This window comes from Lagenorhynchus albirostris, chromosome 2 (assembly GCF_949774975.1).
Source record: "Lagenorhynchus albirostris chromosome 2, mLagAlb1.1, whole genome shotgun sequence".
NCBI lineage: Eukaryota > Metazoa > Chordata > Mammalia > Artiodactyla > Delphinidae > Lagenorhynchus > Lagenorhynchus albirostris.
In genome coordinates, this window is record NC_083096.1 from 14,230,567 (window position 1) to 14,249,142 (window position 18,576).

At 37.0% G+C, this 18,576-nt stretch overlaps 1 protein-coding gene across 1 annotated transcript in view; it reads right to left on the reverse strand.

The window, feature by feature from the left end:
- USH2A (usherin) overlaps positions 1–18,576 on the reverse strand; it is a 737,336-nt gene that overhangs the window by 243,988 nt on the left and 474,772 nt on the right. Inside the window, exons 34-36 of the mRNA XM_060127145.1 lie at positions 14,860–15,023; positions 3,876–4,085; positions 2,338–2,540 (exon numbers count right to left, since the gene is read on the reverse strand). Coding sequence (XP_059983128.1) covers positions 2,338–2,540; positions 3,876–4,085; positions 14,860–15,023 — 577 coding nt within the window. The remainder of the gene's footprint in view (positions 1–2,337; positions 2,541–3,875; positions 4,086–14,859; positions 15,024–18,576) is intronic.

The following is an 18,576-nucleotide window of genomic DNA, read 5'->3' on the forward strand; positions in this document are numbered from 1 at the left end:
TTTACTGTACCCTACTGTCTTATTATCTAAATAATAAGCATAGCTTTAAGTTCTAAACTTAAGTGTATTTAAATGATTCTCCAGAAAGCTTTTACTTTGACTTTAGAGAAATGTGTCAATATTTTCACTTCCTTGATAATGCAATATTCCAAGTCTCCATCTTTGGGGCATAAAAAGAGATAAAATTGAATTAAAAATGGAAATGCTTATTCCCTTTAAAAAGGGATATGGAAAATGATTCATTCAAAAAAGCAGATGCTTTGGTGCAGCTACATGTCTGCTTTAAAATCAGTGGCTATTTTACAGAGAGTGTTAGTATAGAGAATCTTAGTTTTAAAGTATTAGGCATATCAGTTAAGTGCATATTTTAAATGGAACCAAATCACTCTTCACATCAGAAATAAAAATCTTTGAAATTTGATATTCAAATTCCCAGTAATGCAACAACTATTTCAAGTGCAGCATTTCTGGACAGTGAGGAGCTTCATAAAATACAGTTATGAAGAATAAGAACATCTTATAACAAAATCTAAGTGTTAGATTCTAATTTGGTCTTTTGTCTCCTCATGTTTCCATGTCCCAAATTGGATCAAAATGCACTCTCCTCAGGCCATTAGTGACTCAAACCAATAGGTCTGAGTGAAGCTTGTCAGAGTAGAACATGCCTGGAACGCTTACATGTCAACTCTTGCTCTATGGTTGGAAGGCTGATATTGGATATGCATGCACAGCACCCAGTGATCTCACCCCCAGGCTGTATTTTGAGTCCCATAAAGCAAATGAATAAGCTGCCTTTCAAGGGCTCAGTTGGTTTTCTCCACCAGCGTCCCAAAGAGGAAAATACAGCAAATCCTTCATCACCTTCCTATGCTAACCTTGTTCATAAGGTTATATTTCTATTTATTTTGAATGTGATTTTCATTTTATAATGTGATTGATGAGCTACACACATACATAGATTCACTCTAAGAGTCATGAACAAAAATATCAGTCCACTGGTCCAGGCTAAGGTAACTCAGGTGGGTAGACGGGAATCATGGAACATAATGAAAAATAATCAATGCACATTTCTTCTTTTATGAAACATCTTTTTATGTCATTTTCTTAGGAAGCTAGGCCTAGTAGTGGAGAGGCTAATGCATTGGTTGTAGCTAGATGCTTACATATGTTTCAACTTCATATGTGTGGGAAAGAAGGGGCTGGGGAAATGTTCACTTAATGAACAGAGCCAGTGAAGTTTTCTGTGGTCAAATACAACTTCCGCACTTAATATCTTCTGAAAAATATTTAAAAAGCTCTTATAAATTTTAGAAGGAGCATAGTTTAGTTAAAAATTTACCATATGGCAACCCTTCTCTCTAAACTTTGAGCTTCTGAAAAATCCTGTTTTTATCATTAATTTTTGCATTTGGCCTTGTTATCTTTTATATCCTAGCGCTCTGACAAGATTTCCAATTCCTTGAAGGTAAGTTCCTTGTTTTATATGCCTTAATATTCTTTATATTTTTTCTACTTTTAAGATCAGTAGATCTCAAAGAGATCTAGGAGTTGGCTCTCAAATGGTCAATGCACTCTCTGAAATTGCATGTTAACTTTTGTCATATAAACATCAAAATATACACATTTTTCTAGGGCAGTGTGCACTGACTTCAACAGATTCTCAAAGAGGTCCAAGGGCAAAAAACTTAAATGCAATTGTTTTCATATAGGTGAGGATCATTGAACATTTGTTGAAGGATGAACAGATATATTTCTTTCATCCTCAGATAAAATCTTTTAATATTTTTCGTCTGCCATACATTCATTTATTTTTGCTATTGGTGTTGGGTTCAGAATCACAGAGTGCTAGACGGGGACAGAATGTTTTAAGTCATCTAGTCCTTTGCTCTTACAAAAGAGACAATCAACACCAAGAGAGGTTACGTAACTTCCCTAAAGTTATGACATTTAATAAGTAGCAGAAATAGGAGTAGAAAGAATATCTCCACAGTTATAGGCTAATTCTGGTTTTGTTATCAGTAAAAGAACCAGGAAAAAGGCAAGCTGCTTGGCAAGACTGACTGCAAACACATGATTTGCTTCCTTTTGCCAGTGACAATATCATCACCATCCTCATCACCATCACTTTCCACAGTCCCATTATCCCCTCTCCAGTGACTCGTGTGTTTGCCCGCCCCAAACAGATTTAATCCAGATCAATTTCCCTCTTTTCTCTCCCCTTCCCCAGCAAATAAATCATGTGTAACCAAGATGGAAGGTATCCACTAAGAGACATAACCCAGCATGTTTTATTTAACACACCCATAAGCTTAACCTTCAAAAAAACAACGTTCTAACCTGAATGTCATAGATCATTAAGGGAGACAGGTCTCTCAGAATGAAAGACCCAGGCACATTTATTCCAGTCTTGTAGAGCTGATTATTTACATAGACAGAATATTCAGTGACAACACCATTTGGGTTTGAAGGAGCTGTCCAGATGACACGTACAGCTGTACTGTTGATGATGACAACCTCTGGAGGAAGCATGCCCTGAGGCTCTGGAATTAAAGGAAGAAACCGAATAAACTCCAGCTGCCTCTGAAAAAGCACTTGTTAAACTAAATGCCGATTAGTATTTAGGTTGAGTGAAGGGTTTGTTGCTTATCTGCTTTCCTCTGATGAAGTTATCACAGTCTGTAGTCCTCTGTAAATTGGCTTATTATACTCTCAGTTAGAAACCATGAGAATTGGTGGTAAAATGCTTTATACCACCAGCGTAGTGCTAATCTTCAATACTATGTGACCAGTGGGATATGATGATAAATTATTCACCCATCTGCACCACTAACACATATCTATTATTTGTCTCTGTTCCCATCCCTGCACTCCTCCAAACCTCTCAGGGAAGAAAAAAAAAAAAAAGAATGAAAATTTGCTCCTTAAGCAAAAAAAATATAACTCAAATATATCGAGGCTGGTGGAACGTGAAAAATCATTTGATGTTACTAGCTTGTAACTCAAGCAATATGAAGCAATAATGCAATATTGTCATTATGTAAATGATTTGGAATGTTGATTACCATAGGTAATGATGAAATCTAACATTAGAAAAAAAATCTTGCTTGGCGTTAAATTATACAATTATTCAAGCATGTCAGAAATAACTATGCAAAGACCTATTTTTATCATAAGAGCTCATCTTAACTAGTTGAAAAATTGTCCTTGTGATCCATTCTATTTTATAAACAAAAGGTGTCAACCTTTGGCACCACGAAGGGAAATGGGTTCCACACTTAAAGTGCTCTGTTAATGACCTGGAACGCTTGCTTGGAGGTAATGATATTATAATGTTTATAATGAGACTTTAGAAAGCCAAAAAGATTAGAAAGACCATTCCAAACACATTTCAGATTCACAAGTTGCTTCCCTTGCTTCCATCCCCTTGCTAACTGGCTTAGAAATGAGTCACAGGCAATTTTTCTCAGTGGCTGAACTTCCACCTACCATTTCTGGTGACTCAGGGAGGGCCCTCACTGTGCTTGGCTGTCGTTGTGAATAGCATCCTGCTTCTGAGAGCAATTCTTAAAAAAAAAAGTTTCTAAATGTCACCATGTATTGATGTGAACTCAGCTCCCAACTAAGCATACACTGAAAAGAACAGGAACAAACTGGGCTAATATCCCATGATTGGAGCCTTGTGTCGCTGTCTCCACGGGACCACTTATTGATCTGCCACTTGACGACAGCCAGCACTTAAGCATTTTAGCTCCGACCCCCTTCCCTCCAACACCGGAAATTTTATAACGGAAGGATGACTGATCTCAGCCTCAGCGAGAATCAATCAATTTCATTCGCATCTCTGAAGCCGAGCATCCCTTGAAATCTGGACTCACCGCCGTCGCAAGTGGTTGCATGCAGCACTTCACTGTTAATGCTGGCGACTCCGTTGAAAACAGAGATAAAAATCCGATACTCTGTGTTTGGATTTAAGTGGCCAATGACATGAGAGTTTACATCTGGGAGGAGTTTTCGAGATTCATTGGCGGTAGCAGAACTCCAAAAAAGTGTATAATATTCAACATCACCTTGTAGGTCTTGAAAAGCTGTTAACAATTAACACAGGACACTGTAAATGTAGCTGATATAAAAGGGTCTCGGGGGGAAAAGACAGAGAATACACTATCATTAGCTATTCCTAGAATGAGAAAAGGGAAAGCTTATGGAATTTTCCTTAGAGGGGTGCTGGGTTTTACCTTTTTTAAACAAAGGTGATTCCACCCCCATCTCATAATTAATTGCATAGAGTCTTAACTTCACAGGAAAATAAACTTTTAAATTGCTTTTAAATATGTTAATTATGCTATTGGATTGGCCAAAAAGTTCGTTCGGTTAGTGAATACATTGCTCAGTAAAGTTCTTGGTAAAAATGAAAACTGTGTCTTTTATTTTCACTTAAAACCAAATGAACTCCTGGGCCAACCTAATATTTATAAGTATATAACTAATCTTCAAAACTTTGATATAATACTTATGAAAGGAAATTGAGTAAAATAAAAATATGCAGTACAGGGAAAAACTTCTGTTCATAAGTAATAGTTCTAGAGAGAACTCTATGCTAATATAAATGAGGGCATGTCCTGACACAGATTCTAAAACTTGAGGAATTTTTTCACTTGCTAACAAAATCTGCTAAATGATACCTGGAAGAATGTTTAGACAGATACCCTGTTATGTGCACTGTTGATGTAGCAAAGTGAAGTAGTATGCTCTCCTTAAAGATTCACTCAGTAGGATCCTAGGATGATATTTGAATTTTGATCAAGGCTCCCATCCTTTTCTCCTAGTTCACTGTTGTCTGTAAGATGTAGACAAGCTCTTAAAGGATGCTAAAAGGAATTGCTTACTGTCTCACAAATATAACTCAGCAATTCCTCAGCCCTTGTCCTTTCAAAGACCAGTTTGTTGTTTTCTTTTTCCTTTCACCCAATTTCTCCATTCTTGCACTAAGTTCTTCTCATGATTTTCCTATTACGATGCTTTAAAAAGAAGACACACAACACTCAGATTTTCTTAGGTAGAAAATAGTATACTGCTCTGCTTCAATTAGCATTATTTTTGAAGACCTTAAGCAGGATCTATTACCTTGATTTGTGTTAGGGTTGGGGGTTGGAGTTTTGTATGTAAATGCTCCAAAAATTGTATGTAAAAGCTTGTGTTAACACTGTTCTGCAGCACTAAGCAAGGATGGGGAGGGAAAGGTGGCATTTCTCTTTATGGTTATTGAAGTACAGTGTCTCTAATATGTGAGATCCTGGCATACGGCCATGAAAAGGAATATGGTCATTGAAGTACAGTGTCTCTAATATGTGAGATCCTGGCGTATGGCCATGAAAAGGAATATGGTTTTGGGAACTGCATGACTTTCTTTTAAGAACCCCTGTTCATTAAGATCTTGGGGGGGGGGGTCTTACATCAAAACTGAATGCTGGTTTGATTTTTATTTTTTGTTTGTTTCCTGAGCGCACTACCACTTTGGCCTAACATCCAGCAATAGTTATAAACGTTTGGTATGCCAGTAGAGTTGAAAGAGTTTATAGTAAGAGATCTTTAGCAACTACTTTGGAAAACGCTGGAGATTGAGATGTCTCTTTTCTCTGATGTCACAAAACGTAAGCACCTTTAATAATGAGGTCATTATAATGCATTGTCGGGAACTGGCTCTTGGTGTCCATTGATATTTTCCCAAATGATAATATTTGTCGAGTACAGCAAAGTCACTGGTTCTGTGAGGGCAAAAGTTCCTTCTATCATTAGAATTATTTTCTGCTGCCCTACAGTATGATTCCTCATTAATTTATGGCAGCTAAGATATAATAGAAAGTCTGCTAGATTTGAAGTTCTTGTTGTATTTTAGTTTGTTACATAAGCATGCCGGTTAGAAATTCAAGTGCTAAAGATACAGTATTAATGAAATGCTTTCAAATTCTACTCAGAAATATAAATGGATTTTACCATGGTTAAATGTGCCTGATATCTCTTCTATCAAGTTCCAGGGAATGGACCTGTGTATATACACTGAAAATATTGGGGCTAGCACCATAAGTTCAAGATGAGCAAAGATCATATGACAATATCTGGATGAAATGTCATTAAATGTCCATTCTTAGCCATGCGCCATACGTCAACCCCCTGAAATAGAACAGAATCGTGTCCCAAAGAAGAAAGGAAAAGATGGGGTTCAGTTCCATTGCTTCCATCTTACTCCATGGGATGAGACCCTTCTAACCAGAAACAGGCAGCATCTCTAGGCAACACGGGCCAGGTTTCTGCACTGCCCTGCCTCTCGCCATCTGCTTCAACATTCATCTTTTTTCCTTCATTGACATTACAGTGCAGAGTCCAAAACACAGAAAAACAGTAGAAACACATTAAATAGATTAAATGATCTTCATATTCCTAGTCATACTGTGAGAAGTTCAGGGAGCAGTACATGCAAAGGAGTGTCTTTTTACATTGTTCAAACAAGGTTTTCAAATTTCAGTGGGCTCTAAGTCAGTGAACCAGCTAAGAAACAGAAGATACATCCTCAGTTCCACTGGCCAACACACAATTCAAGGTTGCTGACCTTGAGGAACGCTGTTAGAATTGAAATAGCTGGAATAAGGAGACGAGCAAATTTCACCCTCCCTGTGGATTGGTAAAAACTGGACCTGAATATATTTCTCTTTTTGAAAAGAGAAAAACATGAATTACAAGGGTTCTTGATAGCATAAGATAAGGGAAACACTGTCCAGAACTTCCAAAAGTAGAATTTGTCTTTCATATACTACTTCTATACAAATAAGATGAAAGCTTTATAAAACATTTGCATGGTGTTTTTAAAAATAACGAAAGGGACATGCCTTTGTGCAAAAGATGCTCTAGGAAACAGGTGACTGTTTTATGGAAAGATAGACATGAAGACATGAAGATATTAAATGACCTTCTTAAATAAGAAAGGAAAGTAAGGAAACATAAGAAGCAATGGCAGAATTAAAATCCACATTGAAAGCAGAAAAGGACAGAGTTAAAAAGGTAGGACAGGAAAAAAATAAAGAGGAAAATGACTAAGAAGAAATCAGTGTCAAAATTATAGATATTGAGAACAGAGAATGAAAAAAATTTAACTAACTTGAAAAAGAAATGGAATAAATAATCAAGGATATAAAATATCCCATAAAACCTGACCCAAAATGAAGGTTTATGTCTATAAATTGAATAGATTAATACAGTTTTGGCTAAAATAATGGCAATATATCCAAACACAGGCATATCATGGATCATTAAGACATTTCTCAAATAAACTAAAAATTAAAATATCATCTACAAAGGAGAAAAAAAATTCAGGCAAGTTTCAGACTTCCCTGGAACAACAAATTTGGAAGACAATGGAAAAATTTCAAGAAGTTTTGAGGGAAAATATTTTGATCCAAAAATTCATACACAGCTAAGTCATTATTTATGTGCAAATACAGCAGAAAGATTTTCTTATATAGGTAAAAATTAAGAGAATGTGCAAGGACAACAGACAAATGTTCTTATTTAGGCAGAAGTTAAGAGAATATATAGCTCATTTATTTAACTTATTTAACTTTAATTATAAAAATTTTCCAATAATGTTATCTAGAAGACAAAACGATGAATCAAGATCCAGAACTTAAGATTCATGAAGTTTAAGAATTGATGCTAAAATATCAAAACTAGAGAAGTTAATTGTGTAAAATGATTATATAATAATTTATAGACCAAACACTGAAAGTGGCAGGTGAGAAGGGCAAGGAAAGTAACACTACACTAAATTCTTGATCATACATAAAATAGAGAGACACAGAAAAATCAAGAAAGACATCACTAACTACTAGCAGCATTAACAGGCTAAATAGCAATTAAACTTTAAAAATCACTACAGAAAAGTTGTGGTAAAAATCCCTAGCACTCACCGAGACCCATGTGTCTCTCTTCTTGTCAAATAGGTAGACTACATTTCCTGGGCTCCTTGCATCTGGGTGAGGTCATGTGGCCAGTTTGTGCCATTTTTGGACCGAGGTGTTAAAGACCAATTGACCATCTCTGATTGTCTCTAGTTTTCCCAGCAAGAGAAGGATCTCAAGGCCTGAAGGAATGTGGATGCACCACATGGAAAGAGCCAAGGTCCTTAAATGACCCAGGAGAGTTTAGAAAGGGATAAGGAAGAGCTATAGATAAAAGTCTGAGTTTTGGTCTTGGGTCTTGTGTGAATCCTAGGAATCAAGATGAAAACATAGGAGTAATTATGGGATGGAGGATTTGAAAGGTATTGTTTCACTTGAGACTTCTTGAGTTTGAAGTGTTTTTGTGGCCACCAGGTTTACTTCAAAATTAAAGTGTGAATATCTGAAGTAGAGTTATACATATACTTTGGAGTAAGCTATGAATACTAACTTGTGTTTGAAGCAGCAGGATGGTATGAGGACTTCCTACGAGATTATGTTAAATATGTGTACATTGGGAAATATTTCTCAGGTGTTCTAATCCTGTTCTCAGTAACCCATATTTTATAGACCACAGACATTTATAAGTAGGTATTGTCCTAACTGTAGCATATCAGGTCAACCTCAGTGAGTTGAAGAAGAGGGTTATAGACTTTGGATAAAATCTTTGCTATTAAATGACATTTTTGCTGGTGCTCTCCATGTACAGGTCAGAAATGTGGTCTTAGGCATAGAAAATTCTCAAATCTAAAACAAGCCCCTCTTCTTGGTTAATGGATTTCCAAATAATTTAAAACAGTTATTAGATGGGCTGGTTGAAGTCCTCTTGCAAAAGGATTACACTCTGTATATGCTGTTGGATTATTTTTAGAGATTGTTATCAACATCAGTTATGTCCTCTAGATCTTTATCATCTAGATCAGGGGTCAACAAACTCATGATTTTACCATGAGTAAAATCTGTCCTGTTGGCCATATCTGGCCTGCCACCTCTTGGTATATAACCTGTGAGCTAAGAATGGTTTTTACACTTTTAAATTGTTGGGAAAAAAAATCAAAAGAATAATAGTGTTTCACGACATGTGAAAATCAAATCTCAGTGCCCATAAGAGTTATCTATTGCTGTTTTTATGCCACAATGGCAAAACTGAGTAGTTACAACAGAGAATGTATATTGCCTGCGAAACCTAAAGTATTTATTCTCCGGGCCTTTACAAAAAAGTCTGTGGCCCTGATCTAGAGCAATTACAGTAAACCATTCCATTTAATAGGTCTCCTAATTGATTTGTCTAGGATGGAATTCTTCAGCAGGCTCAGTGGGTGGTAACTTTGTTCCTATATAGAAACTTGGAAGGACCCTATTAAGGCTATTGTATAATAGAAGTGTTTTTCTTGCTCACAGATTCTCAAACTAGAGTCCAGTTCCCCAAGTTCTATTGTGCAGAGCTCTGTGTCATCAACTAAGCACTTCTTGGAAAACCTGAACTTATCACAACTACTTCTTAAGACAATTTTTACTCTGCCTGAGGGTAAAACTGCTCACATGAAGAAGTGGGTAGAGTCTCTTGAGCTATGATCCAAGCCAGGCTCCTTATTTTTCCCAGCAAGATATCAGATGCCTTCTATCTAGTTTATGCAACTAAAACAAATACCTGCATTTTGGAACTCACCCTGCCCCCAGCTCCTTTAGCCTCTCATTGTGTTCCAGCTCCTTTCAATCAATAACCTTCCAGAGAAAACTGTATTTAAAGGAAATGTATATGAAATGTGTTAATTATTCATCATTCTATATTTGGCCATGGAAACAGGACAGATCATTCCTGCTCTTAAAGTGAACTGATATGGGCAGACAGGGACAGAGTTAGTTAGCTAAGCTACTGTAACCAAGAAGCCCTTAAATAAAGTGACTTAAATACAATAAATGTTAATCTGTAACTCACACAATAGCTTCAAAGGAAGTGAATCAGATTGTGCTCTGTGTGGTCATTCGAGAACCCAGGTTCTTTCTCTTATGTGGCTTTGGATCTCTTAGGGTGTTGGCCATGCCTGCAGAGTTGAAACTGAGAACACTGTAGCATCCACAGTCTAGTCCAGGGAGAGGTTGAGCAGAGAACAGATAGGCATGTACCTAGTGTTTTGTGGTTATGACCCCAAAAGACTCATATTTCTTTTCACATTCTATTGGCAGAAACACAGTCACATGGTCACAACTAACTGCAAAGGAGGCTAGTAAAGGTAGTCTAGATTGGTGGACATGCGGCACCACCACTAAAAGGAAAAGGGGAGTTAGCAGTGGTTAGTAGTTCTACCTTCTACCCAAGTCAGGTAATTATAAAGTGAGATTTGGTCTTTATCCATCTTCAGCTTACTGTAGACATGCTTTTACCTGAATGCTTTGCAAAATTATGTCCCAATTTTTTTTATTAGAAATGGCTTCACTAATAACCTATAATGAAAAAGAATCTGAAAAAGAATCTATGTATCTATCTATCTGAATCACTTTGCTGTACACCTGAAACTAATACATGGTAAATCGACTATACATCTATATAAAGTAGTTTGTTTTGAAAAAAAAAAAATGACTCTAAATGATTAACATAAAACAAAACAAAACCCAAAGCAAGCAAACAAAAGAAATGGCTGCCTAAGTTTTTTGGTAAAATGCTGCTGAAAGCACTGTAAACATTTTACAGAGAGAACAATACTTTATACCAATACTAAATGATTACTAAGTGCTAAACATATATTATTTCATCTTTATCATCATATTTTAAGGCAGTTATTATTATTATCTCTGTATTCTGAATTAGGAAACTAGGATATACTGAAGTTAAGTGGCTCGTTTTAGGTCATAGCGCTAGAAAATACTGCAACTGGGAGTCAAACATAAGTTTCCCTGATTCCAAAGCCTATGTTAAAAATTATTCCTTCATATGGCTTCACAGAGTTTTGCCACTTTTCTAGTTAGGAGAATTTAAAACACTTAGATGGAATCACCAACAAGAGAGTTAGAGGGTGAAAAATACTCAGGAGGAACTTTGAGAAAGTCTTTGGGGGGGGCGGGTGGGATGAACTGGGAGATTGGGATTGACATATACACACTAATACGTATAAAATAGATAACTAATAAGAACCTGCTGTATAAAAAATAAATTAAAATAAAAAAATAAGTACTAGGGATGCAACATACACCATGATGATGATAGTTTAATATATAGGAAAATTGTTATATATGCTGTATAATATATAGGAGAATTGTTAAGAGAGCAGGTCTTAAAAGTTCTCATCCTAAGGAAAAAAAATACTTTTTATTATATTTATATGAGATGATGGATGAGAACTAAACTTATTGTGGTAATCATTTTATAATATATGTAAATCAAACCATCGTGCTGTATACCTTAAACTTATTCAGTGGTGTATGTCAATTCTTTCTCAATAAAACTGTAAAAACTTAAAAAAAAAGCTTTTAGGGGATGAGAACAAGAGTAGCTGGTGACACAGGAGGGAGCATTTGAGTAAGGAGGGGTCATTTATGGACCCACTACCACAGAGAAACAGAATAGGATGGCACTAACAAGAGAGCATTGGATTGGGTCATTATGGGAATGATTTCAAGACGACCAAATCAGTAGAATGCAAGGGAGGAAGGTCAGATTACAGAAGGTGCACAAGTGAACAGGCAGAAAGCCAGTGGAAAAGGCGCATCCAGTCTATTTGCTTTGGTAACTGGAGCGATGGGAGGGGAAGCAGAGGGACAAGGTGAGCCAATGATGGTGGGTGCTTTCAAAAGAGGTGAGATTTGGAATGATGTATATGTATTGCCACCTGAACAAAGTAAGTTCCGACAAGTCAAAAATTCTAGCTACAAAATCTAGCGGTTTCTGGTTAAGAGAGCAAGATGAGGCAGATGCTTTTTATGTGGATTTAATTTTATGTGGATTTAAATTTTATGTGGATTAAAATTTTTTTAATGGTGATGCCTTCATACTTTACAAATTTTCTGGAGAGTTCTGGATGATTTTTTCCATTTCCTCTTTTTCAGTTCCTTCCTCTCTCACCACCTCCAGTGTTTTCTTGCTCTTTTCCGGCTGTCAGTGACCTCGTTAGCGAGGAGACCTCAGAAGCGGCACTGCCTTTCTACCCCCTTCCCTCGTGGGCATTTTTCACCATTTATTTTAGAGTGAGCAGTCAAAATGGGAAGGATCTCACTAAATCACTCTTGACAAAGTGCTAATAACCATTGAGGACAAATGCAGGAGAAACGGTCGAAAACGGGATGCTCGAGCTCGAAGTCTGAGTGTGAGAAGTGCTACTGACTAACTGTAATTTGTGGTAAGTTATTAAGTACCAGTTTCTAACTCCTAGGGCTACATAAACAATTTAAGTGAAGGTATTTTTGTATCTTTTCTTATAAAAGTGGGATTTTCCCCCCACTATGTCATTTATCTTCATGGTGTTTCACTTAGGTTGAACTATTATCTTTCATTATGGAAAGCAGGGATAAGAACCTCATGTCTATATAGGGACCAGGAAGATAGGAGGGTGCAGCCTGTGTAAAGGGGAAACCAGTGCCAGCTGATTATTTTCCCTTCAGCAATGTGGGAAGAGTTTCACCCAATCATTGGGTTTTTCAGATCAATCCAAAATCTTTATGTGAAATCTTCTAATTGTTAAATGTTAGCAAAATATTTTTTTTTCAAATGCTGCTGGCAAAACAATGCATGGAGGATGGGAGTAAGTATGGTCCATGTGCTGCCAGTTTGTAATATTTGCCATAAAAATGAACTGAACAGATGCAGGGATGCTTTTTCCTCACATGATATCAACACAGAGATGCAAACATTTAAAATAGGTGCTTCTAAAACTTTAATACCTATCTCTGTTAAGCTGTGATTGGTAAAAATTTACCAGAGATATTTTGCTATCCAAATGGTGTGCCCATGTGGAGGGTCATAGTTAAGAAAGAATATGTTTTAAAAATATATTTTATGGTTTTTAATAAGCAAATATTCATAAGCTTATTCATGACTTTCAACCTATAGTTTTGTGCCTTTTAGCATGTTAGACAAGGTCCAACTTTATCCTACAAATCAAGAAAACAATTGAAATTAAACTTGCAAAAAAGAGGTGGCCCTTTCACAGTGGAGTGACTACTTAATTGACTTAGTTTAGCAGGTTGCAGGAAGGAAGAAAATGATAATGCAACACACTTTCACAGAGCTGACCCTCTTCTGAGAGTTAACCTTTGTGCTCACAAATAGTTATCTGAAAAATTTCTAAGGTATGAATGGAAATAACAGCAGACTGCATTACCTACATCCTGAAGGTCAGAGGTTCAGCTTACCAAGGTAATGAAACTTCAGTGAGCTGCTTCAGATCTATTAGGTTTGTCAGTTTTTATAAGCACGCTTACTTCAGGCATGCAATTATAACATAAAGGACCTATACTGGTGATAATTCAGCCGCCAGATCTTAAGAGAAGTATTCAAATGTCAGATGCGGGGGAGGGCGTCCACCTTTCTAAGTAGGTTTTTAAGATGAATCAGGTATTGAGGGTGAAATAGAAAGAGGGAGATGAGTGAAAATATATTATACATAAAAATCCATCTCCAGATAAAAACTTTGTAGTTTTTCCCAGAGGTGTCTCAGAAGGTAATCATAACCATCAATTAACTTATGTTCTTCCATGTAAATGGTTTAAGAGATCCCAGTAGAGGTGACACAGATCATTAGAAATCTGCAACCTTACAAAAACCCTAGAGCGATAGTCTTTTGGTAAAAATGGCTTATTTAGTGGCAGTGTAGATCGACATAACCAGTACTAGTTTTAATTTACAATTAATGTCACCTAACACTGGTTTGAATCAACAATTGATACAACGTAACAGGGGCAAATTCCCTCAAGATGTTCTAAGAGAAATAGGAAGCACTTCTCGTCTTAAGCGATAACAAAATCAAAATCAGAAGGTTATGATTGCCCAAGCTGGAGTCATTTTACAACTTTTTATGTACTAGTAGATGATTATCCTAGTAGATACAGTTTACTTTTACAAAACGGATATTTTCATTGGGGATTTCCAAATCAGATATTTCTCAGTATTTGGTAATAGTCTAGCAAGTTTTGATTCAACAATTTGCCAGACCTCAAGTGATGCTTCTAAGGAGGATTACAATACATAGTTCCATGATACAGTCAGTCTTGGTTTTTTCTGATTGTGATAATGGATCACTACAAATTAACAGATCAGCTGGGAAATGCTACTCTACTGACCAACCAGATCTGAAATTTCAATTATTGTGGTTTCTAAAGTTGCAGGAACAGATTATATCCATATGGGAGCCCTTCTAACTGCCTATAAAGTTGTGTTCTGAATGCGCCCAGGGTGAACCGCAGTGTTACTGAAGCAATAACAGTGATGGTGGTAAGTCCAGGGATGGTGGCCAGGCTTCCTTTTCCTGTATCAAGCTGGAATTCTGGCTGTTACCAGTGCTGAAGACAATTCACTTGGAAAAAGCCATCATACTTCTGCAATCCTAGTAAATGGATCTTGCTGATAAGTGATGAATTATGAGATGGGGCAGAGCTCTCTTCAGGAAAGTGCACAATATTATATCGCTATCAAATTAGCATATGGACATTTCTATCACAACTGGTGTGACAAAAACTACATTCCCCATCCAAAAGGAACGGAAGGAGGAAGAGAAGGCCCAAGAAGGATAGACAAGTAGGAGAGAGAACTTCCTTTGAGGAAGAATAGCACAGGGAACTTGGCTTTTTGTTTCTGTCATTTTTTAATGTGTCCATTTTAAATTCGTTTTGGTACGAATATGGGAAAGGGGAATAGAGATGTAAGAAGCTGACTTACTTGGTTTAGCCCATCTCACGTCTATGGCCGTGTGGTTGAGAACAATCGCAGTGAGGTTAGCTCCTCTCTCCGGAAGCCCGGCTAACGTGGTCACAGTTGCTTCTTGACTTGGTGTAAAACCCACACTGTTGTGTACAAAGACCTTATACGCATACGTTGTAAACCTAAAAGGTTGTTTTTAAAAAATACATATATAAATTTATCTTTCTGGACAGCAAACACATTTTCTTTTTCCTCACAAAATACAGATTTTCCCCCATAGGATGCACCATTTTCTCCCCCCAATACATTTTCTTTTTTCTTCCCTGCACAAAAAAAGGTAGCATTATTTTTGTAACTCTCAAGCCTTAACCAGAGTGTTAAGAAAAGATGTTATTAGCAATGCTAAGCAAATACTGCTATTTAAAACAAATGTGGTTTATCGTTTTGCACATCTTCATTGTTTTCAGAAGTGCTGAGGATTATAGCTCAATTCAACATGCAATTACGCGTCTGGTAACCTGCCAGCTTTCTATCTGAATTTGATCCAGTGAGTTTTATGTTCTTCTTTTGGGAAACTCATCCATTTTCAAATATCAGAATCCCTCATCACCAGTTTCTTCCTATACTTGTGCTTCCTACCCCTAAATTAAAGCCTAAAACTGTGACCAAGTATACAGCCTTCTCCCACTGAGGGTTTTGCTATGGTGAGCTGTGTTTTGCCATTGTGAGAACATATTTACTTGAGTCAATATAGTAGAAACTGAGCACTGCTTTTTGGGAGGAGAAAACTGGACATGGTGACGTCATGCTGATGCCATATATTAAATCAGTGATGGGCTAAAGCCACCGATTCCTCATCCTTTTTGGCTCTTCTGGGAAGAAGACTTATCAGGCTATCTTTTCTGGGTCAGACTGCCTGGGGAGGAAAATACTATTTACAGACGCAGGCAAGCTTTGACTGGACAACAGCTTAGACTGAGAACTTGCTTAAGCACATTGTACAACACATGACCCTCCCTGTGGGGCATCCAGTCCTCAGGGAAAACACTAGTCTCAGATCATCACCTTCTTTGGGTTTTAATAGATCATCAAGGATGCCTCACATCGAGTGCAGGGCCCAGGGAATTTGTCTCAGTAAGTCACAACTTATGAGTCATGACAACAGAGGGAGGGCGCCGTTTGCAGGACTGTGCTAAATAACTTAGCCAAAATTACGTCAGGAGTTTTACAGTGTTTTGCCACCACCCATGTAGAAGAGGTCCGCTTGCCTTACCTTGTTTCTCACTCATGGCCCAAAGGTATTTTTGCAGGGCTTGGCTTCGGCCACAGTGTAGCTATAGGTAAAGAATTAGTGATTTCCTTGAAGCTATTTATTTTCTATTTCCCCCAAATAACTACTAGCAACAGATCTTCTACCTCTCTCTGCTTTACCCCCTTTCCTTGTGTCTTTCTTTCTTTTCTTTTGGTTTTGATGCTATAGTGGGTTGAATTGTGTCCCCCCAAAAGGTATGTTTAAGTCCTAACCCCTAGATTCCTGTGAATGTGACCTTATTTGGAAATAGGTGTAATCAAGTTAGCATGAGTTTATACTGGATATGGGACAGGCCTAAATCCAAAGGACTGATATCTTTATAAAAGAAAGGAGAGGGAAATTTTGTTACAGAGACACAGACACACACAGGGAGAAGCTGTCTGTGAGGAGCTGGGGGCAGAAATTGGCGTTATGCTGCCATAAACCAAGGAACAACTTTGGCCACCAGAAGTTGGAAGAGGCAAGGGATGATTGTTTTCTAGAGGTTTTGGAGGGAACACAGTCCTGACAGTACTTTGATTCTGGACTTTCAACTTCCAGAGCTGTAAGAGAATACATTTCTGTTGTTTGAAGCCACTCAGTTAGTTTACAACAGCCCTAGGAAACTCATACATAGGCTTTCTAGAAAGTGCTAAATAGTCTACATGACAATGACAATGGAAAGATAATAATAACAGTATTTACTGAGTACTTAATATGTGTCAGGAATTTTCTATATGATTAACTCATTCATTCTTCACCATACTATTATAATACCTGCATTGAAAATGAGGAAAATAAGGCCTAAAGAGTTAAACCACTTGTCCAAGTCATCGAACTAGTAAGTGGGAGAGTAAAGACTCAAACCTAGACAGTCTGATTCCAGAGCTTCCTCTTTTAGCCATGATGCTACGCTGCCAGCATCATAATGATGGTGATGATGATAAAAATAATAAAAAACACGATGGTCAGCTGATCCATCTATAGTTGGATGAGGTCATATCACTGAGGCTTGACCTTTGAGTTATTTTTCTGGCAAAGGGGAGAGATTTTGGCTTCTGCATCCAAACAGTCTCGCCAAATTTCCTTTGTGACCACTAGCGCGATTGTGAAGGATGGTGAGTCGGGGTTAAGAGGGTAGCAAGTGTGTGACCGTCAAATGAAACACGGCTAATGGCTCACATGGGAACTGAACCAATGACCTTGGCTTCATTAGCTCTCTCCCTGGGTAAAATACTTTTAATTGTGTTTTACTTCCCAAAATGGCTTAAAAGAAATTTAGCTAGAGTCCGGATGCCTAATCTCTCCTGCAATATTTGAATTTTTCTTCCACATATTTACTCTGTGATAAATTTAGTAACTTTTATGGCTTCAAAGTGATACCATTTTTGTGGTTCTTTATACAAGTGGAATTAAAAACATCAGGCAGCCCTGAAATGGTGAATTGTAAATAAGTTCCGTGGGGTCTTAGTTCTTACTGTGATACTTTAAGCTATTTGATCATAGTTTAGGTATGGTGAAATGCTACAATTTATGTCTGCATAGAAGAAATTTAGGCCACATAAATACATATAACTGGAATGTCCATTTTTAAAGTGCAGTTGCCCCTTGGTATCTGCAGGGGGATTGGTTCCAGGACCCCGTGGATACCAAGATTTGAGGATGCGCAAGTCCCTGATATAAAATAGCATAGTATTTGCATATAACCTATGCACATTTTCTGTACTTTAAATCATCTCTAGATTACTTATAATACCTAATGTAATGTAAATGCTATGTAATAGTTGAAATCACAATGTAAATGCTATGTAAATAGTCGCAGGCATGTAGCAAATTTAAATTTTACTTTTTGAAAGTTCCTGGAATTTTTTCCCCAAATATTTTTGATTCACAGTTGGTTGACTCATGGATACAAAATCTGCAGATGCAGAGGGCTGACTGTAATATTAACATTTTAGAGAGAAAGATGACTTTAGAGTTTATCTGCTTTAAATAATGAAATATCTGCTACATTTTACAGATAAGAAACCTGAGACCCAGAGAAGTTAAGGGGCTTTGCCTAAAGTCGCACAGCTAGTTAAGAGGATTAGGTGGGCCTCTAGTTTATTCATTTCTAATATTAAATTCTTTCCACTATTCACTATTATTTTATTGAATTGAGAAATCAGTAGGCATCTCACTTGATGTCATGCATTTGTCTTTTGCATTTTCTTTAATTTTCATGGTTAAGTTAAAATTTTAAGGAATAGGATCTTGAACTCCCTTAAAGGAACTAAAATGTACTGTTTTCATGACATCTGAAACCTAATCTTTGTCAGTAAGTATATATACGTCTGACTACATGGCTCGGTATATCTTTCACCAGTTCATGTCAAAAAAGAAAATATTCATTTGCTTAACGTATTTTGTTCATTTGCTCTAGTATATTGTTTTTTAGGTAGACT